This window comes from Dunckerocampus dactyliophorus, chromosome 13, assembly GCF_027744805.1.
Source record: "Dunckerocampus dactyliophorus isolate RoL2022-P2 chromosome 13, RoL_Ddac_1.1, whole genome shotgun sequence".
Classification (NCBI taxonomy): Eukaryota; Metazoa; Chordata; class Actinopteri; order Syngnathiformes; family Syngnathidae; genus Dunckerocampus; species Dunckerocampus dactyliophorus.
The window spans coordinates 19,846,592-19,860,284 of NC_072831.1; the positions used below are offsets into that span (position 1 = coordinate 19,846,592).

Consider the following 13,693-nt stretch of genomic DNA (forward strand, 5'->3'; position numbering starts at 1 on the left):
TGTTAAGACATCCACCCATCCATCCATTTCATTGCTTAAAAAAAATGGCTTTACTCCAGTATAGCTTTTGCAATAAGTGTGTGGTCTACTTTGCATTCCTTTTTCCCGCCAATATTTTGCCCACATTTGGCATGTGTGGTCATGCTTTGCTCAGATAAAATGAATGCTGGCGGGTCATGTAGGAATGTGCCTTTGAATCAGCTCATTCCCTCAAAGAAGTATGTGAATTAAAGCTTTGGCATCTGTTGCCTTGTGGGATGTAGTCAATGTTTTTGAGAGCATGCAATCTGGCTCCGAACTTGTCACCCGCTTATGAAACCTGACATTATTACGCCAAAATTGAAAACACCTGTTGGGCACGATGCCTGGTGTTGGGAATCGGATTTAGTGAATTAGCCATTTGTTCTCCGTTAATGCAGCTAAGTGAAGTCACAGATTATATCAAGCCTGAGGAAATTTGTGTTAATCAATCACATTGGCTTTTGATTATGGTCAAAGAAAAATATCATTACAATCATAAATCCACCATTAAGGATTTTTCTTGTCAAACGCACATTTTATCTAGCAAATGCTGAACTTTTCACTTTCATTTCAATATACTGAACGATTGTCAAAAATGAGGACAAACAGTGGGAGAGCGGTCTAAGGTAGTAAGACAAACACTCCAGCTCGGCACTATGATGGCACTATCAGCAGCACAAACATCATGCTACAAGCTTCGCATGGGTGTTGCGGTGGGGGTGTTGCTGCATATCTGTCGTCCAGGCTAAAAGACATGCGAGTCATGCAAAAAGGGTCAAAGGGGGTCAGCGCGTCATACAAGGGTGGGTGCACACATGGCATGCATGGTGGAGGAGGGAAGGTGAGTGGTGGCGCGAATAAGTGAGGAATAACTACATTGTATATGCAAATGAGTAGTGCTATCATTATACCTGTGAAAGGCCTGCATAGTCATGTTATGGAATTATTCATGAACATGTAGATGTAGACCTTTACATTCCTCATCACTTGTTGGCAGCAGCTGTTTTTTTTTTTTTTGGGGGGGGGGGGGGGGGGAGCGAGCACGGCGAGACAGTAGGCGGGAGGAGCAGCAACAGGGAGGACAATGGGAAAAAGTGGCGAAAAAGTTGGTCACTTACAGTTGCTCAAGAGAGACAAGCCCCTTAAACGCTTGTCGGTCAATTGATTGGATTTCATTCTTGTACAAATAGCTGAAAGGAGAGATAACCAGTAACATTAGTAACACACTCACACATCTGGATCATCTGAATTCTGCCTGGTGATTAAGAAAAGAGGCAGATCAAACAAAAAGATTGTTTAAGTTGCAGTTCTGCAAGGCGAGGTTGGCCTTGTGCATTATAAACAAGGCCGTCGGAGGCTGTTTTCAATTTGCACATACGTATGTACTTGGAACGGCATTGCAGAAAATTAACCAAACTGGCGCTAATGCACTTTTACCGTTTGTTCTCTCTTTAGCTGCAGACCAGAGAGCAATGAAACATACTTTTAATTGTAGTGAGCTGTGGAAAACTTGAGTAATCACTGTATTTGCAAAGTGTTAATGTTCACAATACAGTTGTGAAAAACATTACAACACTCAGTATCAATTAGCCACATCACTCTCTGGGTTTGAATCTCCGTTGGACATCTTTATGTGGCGTTTGCATGTTCTCCCTGTGCGTGCGTGGGTTTTCTCCGGGTACTCCAGCTTCCAAAAATATGCATGTTAGGTTATTTGGCAACTCTAAATTGTCCATCGGTATGGATATGAGTGTGAATGGTTGCTAGTGTCTATGTGCCAAGTGACTGGCTGATGACCAATCCAGGTGTACTCCTCCTTCCACCCAAAGTCAGCTGGGATAGGCTCCAGCATACCACCGCGACACTAATAAAGATTAAGTGGCACAGAAAATGAAATACTGCCTCTATAGGGCTCAGAACCATTTTCCATTCCATTCATTTTCCTCTGCTTATCCGGGTCCGGGGCACCAGTCTCAGTAGGGAAGTCCAGACTTCCCGGTCCCCGGCCACCTCTTCCAGTTCCCCCGGGAGGACCCCAAGGCCTTCCCAGGCCAGCTGTGAGACATAATCCCTCCAGCGTGTCCTAGGTCTGCCCCGGGGCCTTCTCCCAGCTGGGCACGCCTCAGCAAGGAGGCATCCGCACTAAATGCCCAAGCAACCTCAACTGGCTCCTCTCTGAAGGAGCAGCGGCTCTACTCTGAGCTCCTCCCGGAGCAGCAACCTCCTCACCCTATTTCTTAGGGTGAGTCCAGCCATGCTACGTAGGAAACAAATTTCAGCCACGTTTATCTGCAATCTCATTCTTTCGGTCACAACGCAAAACACATGACTATAGATCAACCGGTAAATTGAGAGTCTCTTCACCATAATGGTCCGGTACAGTGACCGCATTACTGCAGACGCTGTGCCGTCGACCTCAAGTTCCAACCTTCCCTGCCTCGTGAACAAGACCCCAAGATACTTGAACTCCTCCACCTGGGGCAAGACCTCGCAATCCACCCTTTGCCGACTGTAAACCATGGCCTTGAATTTTGAGGTGCTGAGTCTCATCCCAGAAGCTTCACACTCACAATGAAGATTACAGCCTGATTAGGCCATCAGGACCACATCGTCTGCGAATAGCAGAGAAGTCGCCCCCAAACTGGATCCTCTCGATGCTTTGGCTGCGGCTAGAAATCCTGTCCATGACAGTTATGAACAGAATCGGTGACAAAGGGCAGCCTTGGCAAAGTGTAACGTTCACCGCACACAGGCTCAACTTACTGCTGGCAATGCAAACTAGACTCCTACTCCGGTTGTACAAGGACCGAATGGCAAGTAGTAGCACGCCACCAATCCCGTACCCCTGGAGCACCCCCCACCGGACACCACAAGGAACATGGTTGAATGCCTTTTTTCCAAGTCTACAAAACCCATGTAGACCGGTTGGGCAAACTCCCATGTACCATTCAGCACCCTTACAAGGGTCTAGAGCTGGTCCAGTGTTCCGTGACCGGTACAAAAACCACTTGCTGCTAGGCCTGCCGGTACCGGTCAGCTGCTTCAGGAGTCCCACAAGTCATCCATGCTCAGTAAGACTCTTTCAGTTTGACGGCAGTATTGATCTCTGGTGTCCACAATCGGGTTCGGCACAGACCACCTTGCGGCCGCAGCTATGATCGGCTGATTCTGGAATGGAGGCCCGGAATACGGCCCATTCGGACTTTATATCTTTGTCCTCCCCTGGGATGCAGGCAAAGCTGTGCCAGAGGTGAGTGTTGAAGACTCGATGAACGGGAGACTCTGCCAGACATTCCCAGCACACCTCCATTACACATTTGCGTCTCCCAGGTCTGTCTGGCATCCTCCCCCGCCAGCTCAGCCCATCTCTTTACCCGCAAGTCCAGAACATGCGGATGCAGGTCTGACGATCATAGACCTGCGGCCTAGGGTGTCCTGGTGCCAAGTGCACTTGTAGACATCCTTATGTTCAAACATGGTGTTCGCTCTGGACAAACTGTGGTTTGCACAGAAGTCCAATAACATACCGCACGGGTTCAGATCGAGAGATTACACTGTCATTGCCCACATGGGCGTTGAAGTGTGGCTTCTTATCCTTGCTACAGGGTGAGGCCCCGGTGCCACACGTCCTCTTGTTTTTCTTCATAGGGTCTTCTGAATCACTCTTTGTTTGGCCCATCACCCTGGACCTGTTTGCCTTGGGAGACCCTACGAAAGGCATATAGCCCTGGACAGCATAGCTTTTAGGTTCACTCAGGCACTCAAATCCCTCCACCATGATAAGGTGGTGTTCACGGACCATATTTGGTAAAAAAAAACAAAAAAAAAAAACAACAACAACAACAACAACAACAACAAAAACTCAGTTACAATGGATTCCAATTGACTCAACATTAAAGAGCTTCTATTGGTTGATGTGTGTTTCGTTTTTTTGTAACAAATGAAAACTCCAGAACCATATACTGTAGTGAAAACAATCTGTGACTAAACTGAATACAATGTATTAAAAGGTAGGGGTGTCACGAGACACTCAGTTCATGACGACACACAAGATTGAGTCTGTGAGAAAGAGACGAGACAAGATTTTAACATTACTGTAGTTTTAAGAAAAGTACAATGAAAAAAAAATATTGCAATCTACTAATTTAATTTCTATTACGTTACACTTCTTTTCACTCTGTATGTATGCTACCGGTCCCACCTCCACCGACCGAGACAAAGAGACTGATTGAAAAAGGTCTGCCAAAGTGCTGAAACCAATACGGTGAGTGAACCCTTTTCCTGCCTGTTTGGAGGTGAGAGACGAGGAAAACAGACACGCATGCACATGACAATATATTGAGGCCGGGAAAATTATCAAGTTCGTTTTCATTCATTGTGTGATTAATTCATTTATTTATTATCATCCCAGGCCTATGAGACATTTTTTTTTAAGAAAAATGAATGTTTGTGAATGTTTTAATCCCGCATGATCTTGTGACCAGAGATCTTGTCACACCCCTAATTAAAAGTATATATGGTTATAAAATAATGATAATTTGGAAGATTTCTAAAAAAGGTTACTGAAGTAAATAACAAAGTATTTCATCGACTGCAAACACACACAGTTCAAAGAATTTGAACTCTGCTCTGTGACAACAACCCTCTTGACATATGGATGTTCCCCATCCATCTTACATGCCAAAAGAAATATGACACAAGAAAAACAATGGCAGCTGTCTGTCCTTTCATGTCCTGTCTTTATTTTGCATTTTCCACAATAGCACCCATGATGACAGATGCATATCTCCCCGCTGCACACGTGATGCAGCGCATGGAAAAATAAACCCCCTTTAATCATTGCATTCTTCATTGGAAAAGTGTCTGTTATCCATGCTATCTGGTTTCAGCCCTGAGTGGAACAAATGAGGGGGAACAAAAAATGTTAAGTGATATGCATATTGAGATAAGTCTTCCATTTTCTATGCCGCTTATCCTCCTTAGGGTCACGGTAAGCTGGAGCCTATTCCAGCTGATTTTGGGTAAGAGGCGGGGTACACCTCGCCAGCCAATCGCAGGGCACGTTCACACTCACATCTATGACGGTTTTAGAGGCTCCCATTACCTGGAGAAAACCCCCACACACAGGGAGAACATGCAAACTCCATACAGAGATGCCCAAACAGAGAGTCAAACCCTTGATCCCCTCCTGACTGTGCGGCCAACATGCTAACCACTAGGCCACCACACGGTGCCCCACTACAGTGAATTAAACATAATGTGTTCAGTCATTTGAAAATTTCAGAATTACAGTGAAAACTCCAAAGTCTATTCCGATGCAGCATATAAGAGCCAGACTGTACGAGTCTGTCAGGACGCCACAATAATAACGCGCCACATTTCACTGCCAGTAATGGTAACGCCGTTGTAAAGTTTGGAACAGTAATTACTTAGTAATCATCGTAAACACATTACTTGAGGTTTGCGATACGGGTTAACTTAATATAATTTTCATTTCATGTGACGTGGCGTATTGCAAACCTCAAGCAATGTGTTTACGATGATCAGCGTAAGACATTAATTCTGTCAGATTTCACTATTCCTGAACATAAGTGCCACTAATTAGCACTAACTGCACAACCATTGTTACTAAAAGTACGAGATTTGGATTCAAAGTAACAATACACTGTACAGGACATACTGTACAGGACTAAAAACGACACCAATTTAAAAAACTATTACAACCTGTCTGTACAAACAACACCGCAAAGAGACATAAGACAGTCAAAAATGATAATTTAAACGACCGTAAGTTCCAGTGTATTAGCCGCACCCACTAAATTTAGAGGAAAAAACAGATTTCTTCTTATATGAGATACATCGCTGTATATCTGTGTAATATCCACGTCATAAAGTGGCATATTGTGGCACGCATGAGTCCGTAAGGAGTTTTTTACTTGACAGGAGCCAATCATTAGCTATGAATAAACTCACAACAAGCTTGGCAACCCATTGGAAATGGCAGGAGGTCATTACTCAATATAACAGTCTGACTCACGGTTTCACTTACAAACAACATTAAACTTGTCACACAGCAACTACCGTCAAATGTTATACGTTAGAAATATACTGTAGAAACATGTCAAATGTAAAATGGGATATCTAGCGCACAGAAAGACGTTACACAGAAAGATTTTTTATACCTTTCATACAACACAACACATCATCAGTAGGATGAAACTAACCCGTCTCACAATGGTTTAATCCCAGCTCACGTTCCCTATTATTGGGTGAACAATCAAACGCTCGGTGAATCCGTGTCAAAATTGAACAGCGTCCTAATTTCGTTAAAATGTCTGGTCTCCCTCTTTCAGTGAGCTTCAATGGCAGTAGTCCTATGTGAAGCAGTCATGTTTTCTTGTCTTGACAGCCGAGTCCATTGCCATCCATCCATCCATCCATCTTCTATGCCGTTTATCCTCAAATCCATAGACTTAACTTGAAAGTGGTATCATATCCATTTCTATGTGCGTTTCGTATGATGGAAGTTTGTCACTACCTGGTTCACTGCGAATGTGCACAACGCATCTACATTCCGGTACAGTAGATGGTAGCACACACCTAAACATTGGTTGCCACCCGCCATAAACAAGAAGAGAAAGAAGAATGTCAGCGGACATGTACCCCTATACGCCTGTGACGCTATGTGCGTTGTACGCCTGTGACGCTATGTGCGTAAGGTTTACGTAGGGTCACTTGTGAAATTGAGATGGATAGATACTTTATTCACCTCCAAGAGAACAACACACCATTTTATATCTATGGTATATTTAATGTATTTGTATTTCTGTTGAATTACGTCAGCAGATATGACGTGTACGCCTGTGGAGCCACGTACATTACCATACGTAAGGTTTACGTAGGGCCACTTGTGAAATTGCTGGATATTACCTTTTATTTCTGCTCGATTTATCCTCTGAACTTAAGAACCACGGTACAGTGGCACCTTTGAGTCATCATAGCTCGTGGATCCGTGTGTGGATTCTCCTGTATCCAGGTACGTCTCTGCTTTTCTGTTACATTTCCTTTTGTCTTCATTCATCGTAGCAGGCTTTGCAATCTTGGTGGTTTATTTATAGTATTTATTGAATTATTCAACTCCAACAATGTTTTACATTTGGTTATAGTATAAACTGTGATTGATGTTGCTCGCTCAAGTGTGTGCAGCAACAGCAGGTTTAGCAAACGCAGAGAATGGTGGCTTCTCAGCGTGTTTTGGTTGTTTCCTGAACTTTTAGAAGTCATGGTGGACTATGTTAGTAATAGTGTTTTCCGAATTACATATTTAAACGATTTGTAGTAGTTCTGAAGTATAGGAGATGTCATGGGATTAGAAAATGACCACGCCAAACATTAAAGAAAATGTACTTTTTATACACATACTAGCCGGTGTATAAGCCGCAGCGTTCAAAGTTTGAGAAAAAATTTGAGGCTTATACACTGGAATTTACAGTACAACAAAGCATGCTGGGAAATGTGCAATCTACCCATTTCACAGCTGCAAACTCTTCCGCACTATACATCTCGCGGATTGTGATCTTTTTGTGTAGATATAAAATACTGTAGCTTTTACCCAGAAGTTGAGAGAATAACAAAAGAGGTGTTCTATCAACAATCACTTTACTGTAATGAACAACCACGCTAAAACAACTATAATCATATATCTGCACCTACAAGATGAGGCTGGAGATACAGCCGTAGACCAGTGGGTGAGCTGGAGGTGGAGAGGGGTGAAGATACACTTTACACTAATCACAAAGGTCAGAAAAATGGTGCAGGTTTTAGATACACTGTGCTTTGAAGAAAGACCTGATCTGTCATTGTAAAATGCCACAACACTGAACAGTGAGGACGAACTGTACTACAGAACGGAACATGTACTGACATGTTGAAGGGTCACTGAGCTAACAAGAAAGCGGGGGGGGGGGGGGGGGGGGGGGGGGGGGGGGTAAGCTTCCATCAAACCCACAACCAACTTAACTCTACTTATCCAGTATATTAGATGCTGGATCAGAGGGTGAAATTGTTCCTCCATTTGCAGGCCACAACTTACTGCTAAGTGTGACTGCATAATTGATAATGACATATGTGTATATGATCGTAATGGACGCTGTAGAAGAGAGGAATAAGGTTATGCGAGAGACAAAAACTGGAAAGAGCAATATAAATCTACAAAACTCTCCAATTAGACCATAAATAGTGACTAGTCACTTTCAAAAAAGAGTTCTCAGAATACCCGCTAAAAAATAGCAACAAAGTTGCTCTGTCTTCTTACTTGCGTACGAGGTGTGTTTAGACTACAATACTACTACAGTGGGTGTTTAACTTCATTTTCCCCTACTATAAGAACAATATACGTGGGTGTTTAGCATATGTCAGCAAGGGAAGCGCACTAAGAAAAATGAAGACTTGTGATAACGAAAGTGCGCTTAACTGACACAAACACCTCCTCCATATCATTTTGAAAAAGTGAAAGACTTTCAAATTAGTTCCCTGACTAAGCAGTGTAGCAGTCATCCATCTCCCTCTTTAATTGCAAGTTTGGCATGTTGTTTTTGGCTAACCTGCCGCCAACACACATCACATGACCTGTAAAACAAACACAGGACTGATATAAGGCCAACTTACAGATACTTGAGATTTTCCAGATCTTCAAATGCCCCCTTGGGGATTCTTCGTATATGATTGTTGTTAAGGAGGCTGCAAAAAAAGAAAAATAAAAAGTTATTTTTGAGTTAGTTAGTTTGTTAGTACACAAGCTCTTCAATCGTACACCGGATGGCTACCACATCCACGCAGCCCGGCTGTCACGGGGTTGTCAATAGCCCTCCGCGGGCCTTCGTACTCTCAAGTGCAGATCTCTCCCTCTAAACTAAATGCACACCCCCACTCACTCGGGGGTACGCACATGCCCAGAAGACAGACAAAGCTTCCGGGTGTCGGGCAGTCGACCACTGTGTGTGTGCGTGCGTGTGTGTGCGCGCTTGAGTGCGTAGGAGTGTGTATGTGCGTGCGCGTGGGGGCGTAGGGGTGTGTATGTACGTGCGTGTGTGTACTTTTATTTATTTATTTATTTATTTTTGGGGGGGGCATACAGGGGTTTGCTCCGTGGGGTCGGGTGCTGGGTGATACATCTCTGCCGCCCGTGCCTCCGCCGGGTGGGTGGAGGGTGTGCCTCCTGCATCCCTGGGCAGGGCGGCCCTGTGTCGGGGGTCGGGCGTGGGTTGGCCCGGGGCGGGCCGGGCTCCGCTCCCTGGGGGTGGGGGTGGCGGGGGGCGGGGATTGGCGCTTCCGGCGCGGGCGGGCTTCTTTCCGGTTGTGGGGTCGTCTCTGGGCCTGCCCGTTTGTGGCCCCCGGTACTCGTCTGCCTTTGTGGGGTGTGATCTCTCGCTGGTCTCAGGGGTTGGCAGTCCTCCGGCCCGCCGGCGCCCTGTCCTGGGATTACCTCTCTTTGGCCCCTTGCTGGTCTTCCTGGGGGGGAGGGCTCTCTGGGCTGGCTTTTGGGGCACTGATCTTCGTGCTGCCTGCCCCTGTGGGCCTGGTGGCCTTCTGACGGCGGGGGCTCGGCCTGGCTATTTGGGGCGGGGCTCTCTGGGAGGTGGAAGGCGGCCCCTTTCCTTTCATGCATTCTCAGTGACAATTACACGCCCACACATTCTTGCACCTTTATATATATATATATATATATATATATATATATATATATATATATATATATATATATATATATATATATATATATATATATATATATGAAGTCTTCCCCACATACAGAGATACCTGTACATATGCACACTCACAGTACATACGTACTTCCCCACATTACTCACCGAGTTAACCAGGGTGTTATTATGTTGTTGATTTTATTACAGCGACGGTGATATCAGCAGTATGACTATAGTTTGTTTTTTTTTTTTTACAAAGATGTGCATTACAGTAATTATCATTCTGTTCACTATCATGGATAATCATTTCATTACTACAATTATGTGTGACTGTTTCAATGCGGTATTGTCATTGTGATCACTATCATAGTTCATCATTTCATGACTACTATTATGTGTGACTGTTTCAATGCAGTATTGTCATTGTGATCACTATCATAGTTCATCATTTCATGACTACTATTATGTGTGACTGTTTCAATGCAGTATTGTCATTGTGATCACTATCATAGTTCATCATTTTATGACTACTATTATGTGTGATTGTCATTGACAGCATTGTCATTGTGGTTGTTCATATTGTTTTGTCCTTTGTCCTTATGTCCTTGTTCGTCTTTATAGTTGTCACAGACATTTATTTGCTGATGTCGTTCTGTATGTTTCTGTTGTTCTGTTCTTGTTGTCACAATTGTTGTTGCTGCTGCTGTTGTCCTTGTCTCTTGTCTCTCATCCCCGCACCCCCCACCCCGTTTCCTTTTCTCTTCTTCTCTGTCCTCTCCTGCTCCGGTCCAGTCGCTCAAAATTTGCTTTATAACAAGCATCAAAGTCAATTAAATTTTGTATAACAGGGGAAGTGTATATCACACTTCTCCCTGGCAGAGTAAATCTGTTGAGCACTTGACGGCATTTAGATCTACAATTCTATCTGCTTTAAAGGCTGGACAGGACAGGGGTAGAAAAAAAAAAAAAAAAGACAGACAAAGTAAATGCACACCCCCACTCACTCGGGGGTACGCACATGCCCAGAAGACAGACAAACTCTGAACAAGATTAGTGTTTGATAGTCTAACTAACTAAACCCAGTTTTGGTTGAGTCGGGTTTAGCTAAAACCGGTTTTAGTTAGGCCTGGCTTAGCTAAAACTGTGCTACCGTGTTAAAAACAGGTTTTAACTACAACTGTGTTTCATTAAAACCAGTTTTAGTTAAATCAGGCTTGGCTTAACTTAAAAAGAACCAGGTTTTAACTGGTCTACCGGTGTAAACCGGTGTGAATGTTTTAACCAATTTTACCAATTGAAACTTGTCAAAGCCGGTTTTTATTCAGACAGGTTTTAGCTAGAACCGGTTGTATCTCAAAACAAGTTTTAAATAAAATCGGTTAAACTCGGTTAAACCCCCGCAGCCCTCTCCTTCTCTCGAGCCCAGAAGACAAGCTAAATGTGCACGCCCCCCCGCAGCCCTCTCCCTCTCTTGTGCCTAGCTCTCTGTGTCTTTGCTTCTATAATATCTGTAGCAATCTAGTGTATAGTTTCGTTCAGGCATCCCTCTTGACTACTTTGTTTTACTGCCCCTCATTCCATCATGTTCATATAAAAAATATTACTCTTTTAGTGTTGGAAATGGAAAGTATATGCAACCCTGATGGTCCCAGCCAGGATGTATTCCATTTGTACAAACAAATACTATCGGTTAATATTGGTTGGCATATAAGCCAAGCTAAAGTCCCGGTCTCAAGCCTATAGTTGTATGGCATGAACAAAATTATCAGTTTAGACCATAGATTTGCATGAATTAACAAAACGGTCAAGTTGGAAAACTTTGCTTGTAGTACTGAACACGGTGCTTTTGAGAAAACTATTGTGAACAAGGTTGACAGATTATTTCACTCTCTGCCACCACTGGATGTTTGCATGAATCACCAACTTCACACAGATCATTAAAAAATAATTAAATACAGTAATAAAGTCTTACAGATCACTTACACCCATACGCAGTACACATACAGCTGAATAATAAACAATAAATATAGCAAGTTCTGATCCATGTCAATTTCAGACTTGACATAATGTACCGATTTAAGCCCCACCCATCACTCAGTACTTGGCTTCAAATTTAGCAGCTTCACTCTCAGAGACACACAAACATCAGACTTGATTGCCGGAACAACAGGCTTTTATTGCAGAACAAACACCCCCCACAATTCTCTCCCTGTTAGGGTTAGGGATCAGGAGTCAAGGGTCAGAAATCAAGGGTCAAGGGCAAACAAGCATCTTACAAGCATCACAAACCACAGCACCCTACCTGATGAACGTTGCCCATGCTCCCCCCAGGTGAAAGGCCAGGTGCTTTACCAACTGAGCTATCCAGGTCTCCATGTGACCTCACCACAGTTAGTTCAGCTAAACACAGTTAGGGTGTACTCGTTTTGTGAGTACAACCTATGGCAGACCTCGGCTTTATAAATGCCAGGTGTGAGTTGCCCACATCCTGTAAAGCCAGCGTTACAAGCCATTCCAAATTTGCAAATGTTGTGTATGCCCTTAAACTGGACAGACTCTATTATCTTCACAATGTCCATTGATGAGCATATGATGAATAGTCTTCTGTGTGGAAGTGGAAATATGAATTCCTACACCATTACAAAGCTGGCCTACATGTGTGAAAGTAGAACAGTCAGAGCAAGCATTGTGTGTTTAGTGTGCAAAGCAAACACAGCTTTTCAGGGAACACATTTCGGAATGGCATCTTTCATTTCATTACCTACGGATAAGGTTTACAGCCTTCTTGGTTTCGCATTTTTGTAAACAAAACATGATAAGTGTGCATGCAAAACTAAACTTACAGTGTGTTGAGGTTCTTTAATCGGCTAAAAGATCCAGGTTGTAAATCCTTGATTTTGTTGAATCTCAGGTCCCTGCAGAGTAAAAGAAAGAATACATTAGATTCCAGAAAAAACATAATGACAACAAAAAAATGTTATTAAGTAGGAAAACACGCATCTGCAGGAACTACAATGATCCTTGAGGATAATGGACAGCACTACTCAGCTCAGAAAAAATCTCTTGTCAAGGGTACATTTATATAAAATATGCCCAAAAGATAATAACTTGTCATAACTGTCAGTGAGTTGCGGCATCCCTCTCGTTGAACCCCTAATTTAAAAAGGATGTGTAAAGACAGCATCGGAGCCTGAAATGGAGGTAATCATTGGTGCTCACAAAAGAAATACAATAAAATGATGCGATGAAGTTCTTAAAAAGGACAGTTTGGATTTTTTGACATGAAGTTGTATGACATCTCCATCGGCAGTGTACTGCATCGACAGTGACAGTTCTGGTCAGTTTTTGGTGTTGAAGAAAGTAGGAGTACAATACGTCAGTCTTCCTCCTGAAACTTCTGCCCTACTAGGAACATATTGCACCATCAACATCCACGTGTCCTCAGAAAACAAAATAAAAAGGGACAAACACATAACAGTGTTTCCTATACATTCATTTATTTGTGGTGATAAATTTAGACCACCATGCATGAATCTGGTCACCCCTGCTCTAAAACACATTATAATGGGATTACCTGTGTAGCTTTCTCATTACAGCGCCGTACAGTAGTAATTGATTGATTGTGGCGCACAGCCACGACAAAATAAAAACACCTTAAAAATATTTTTTTTAAAACCTGAAAACAATGTTAAGTAATAGAGTGTATGAATTGATATATATGCTATGTAGATAGAGACACATATAGCATACATATTATTTATGCACACATTGACCACAATTGGCTTGAAAACAAGCTAGCTACAGCGGTACTGTTATTACTAACATTGTTACGTTGATCGAACAATGTTACTGGTGCATTGGAACTTAGTTATGCCTCACAGGCTAGCTACTAGCCGGCTAGTGACTAGCTTCACCACAGACTCGGCCGCAGCGCGTCAGCATCGTGCTCACAACGCCTCAGACCTCTA

General features: G+C 43.2%; 1 protein-coding gene across 2 annotated transcripts in view; it reads right to left on the reverse strand.

Moving 5' to 3' along the window:
• Window positions 1-13,693, reverse strand: part of LOC129192355 (peroxidasin) — a 67,023-nt gene that overhangs the window by 37,735 nt on the left and 15,595 nt on the right. The window contains exons 2-4 of one of the 2 annotated variants that reach the window (XM_054796302.1): window positions 12,569-12,640; window positions 8,689-8,760; window positions 1,140-1,211 (exon numbers count right to left, since the gene is read on the reverse strand). In XM_054796302.1, coding sequence (XP_054652277.1) covers window positions 1,140-1,211; window positions 8,689-8,760; window positions 12,569-12,640 — 216 coding nt within the window. The remainder of the gene's footprint in view (window positions 1-1,139; window positions 1,212-8,688; window positions 8,761-12,568; window positions 12,641-13,693) is intronic. The other variant, XM_054796303.1, reaches the window with a different exon arrangement.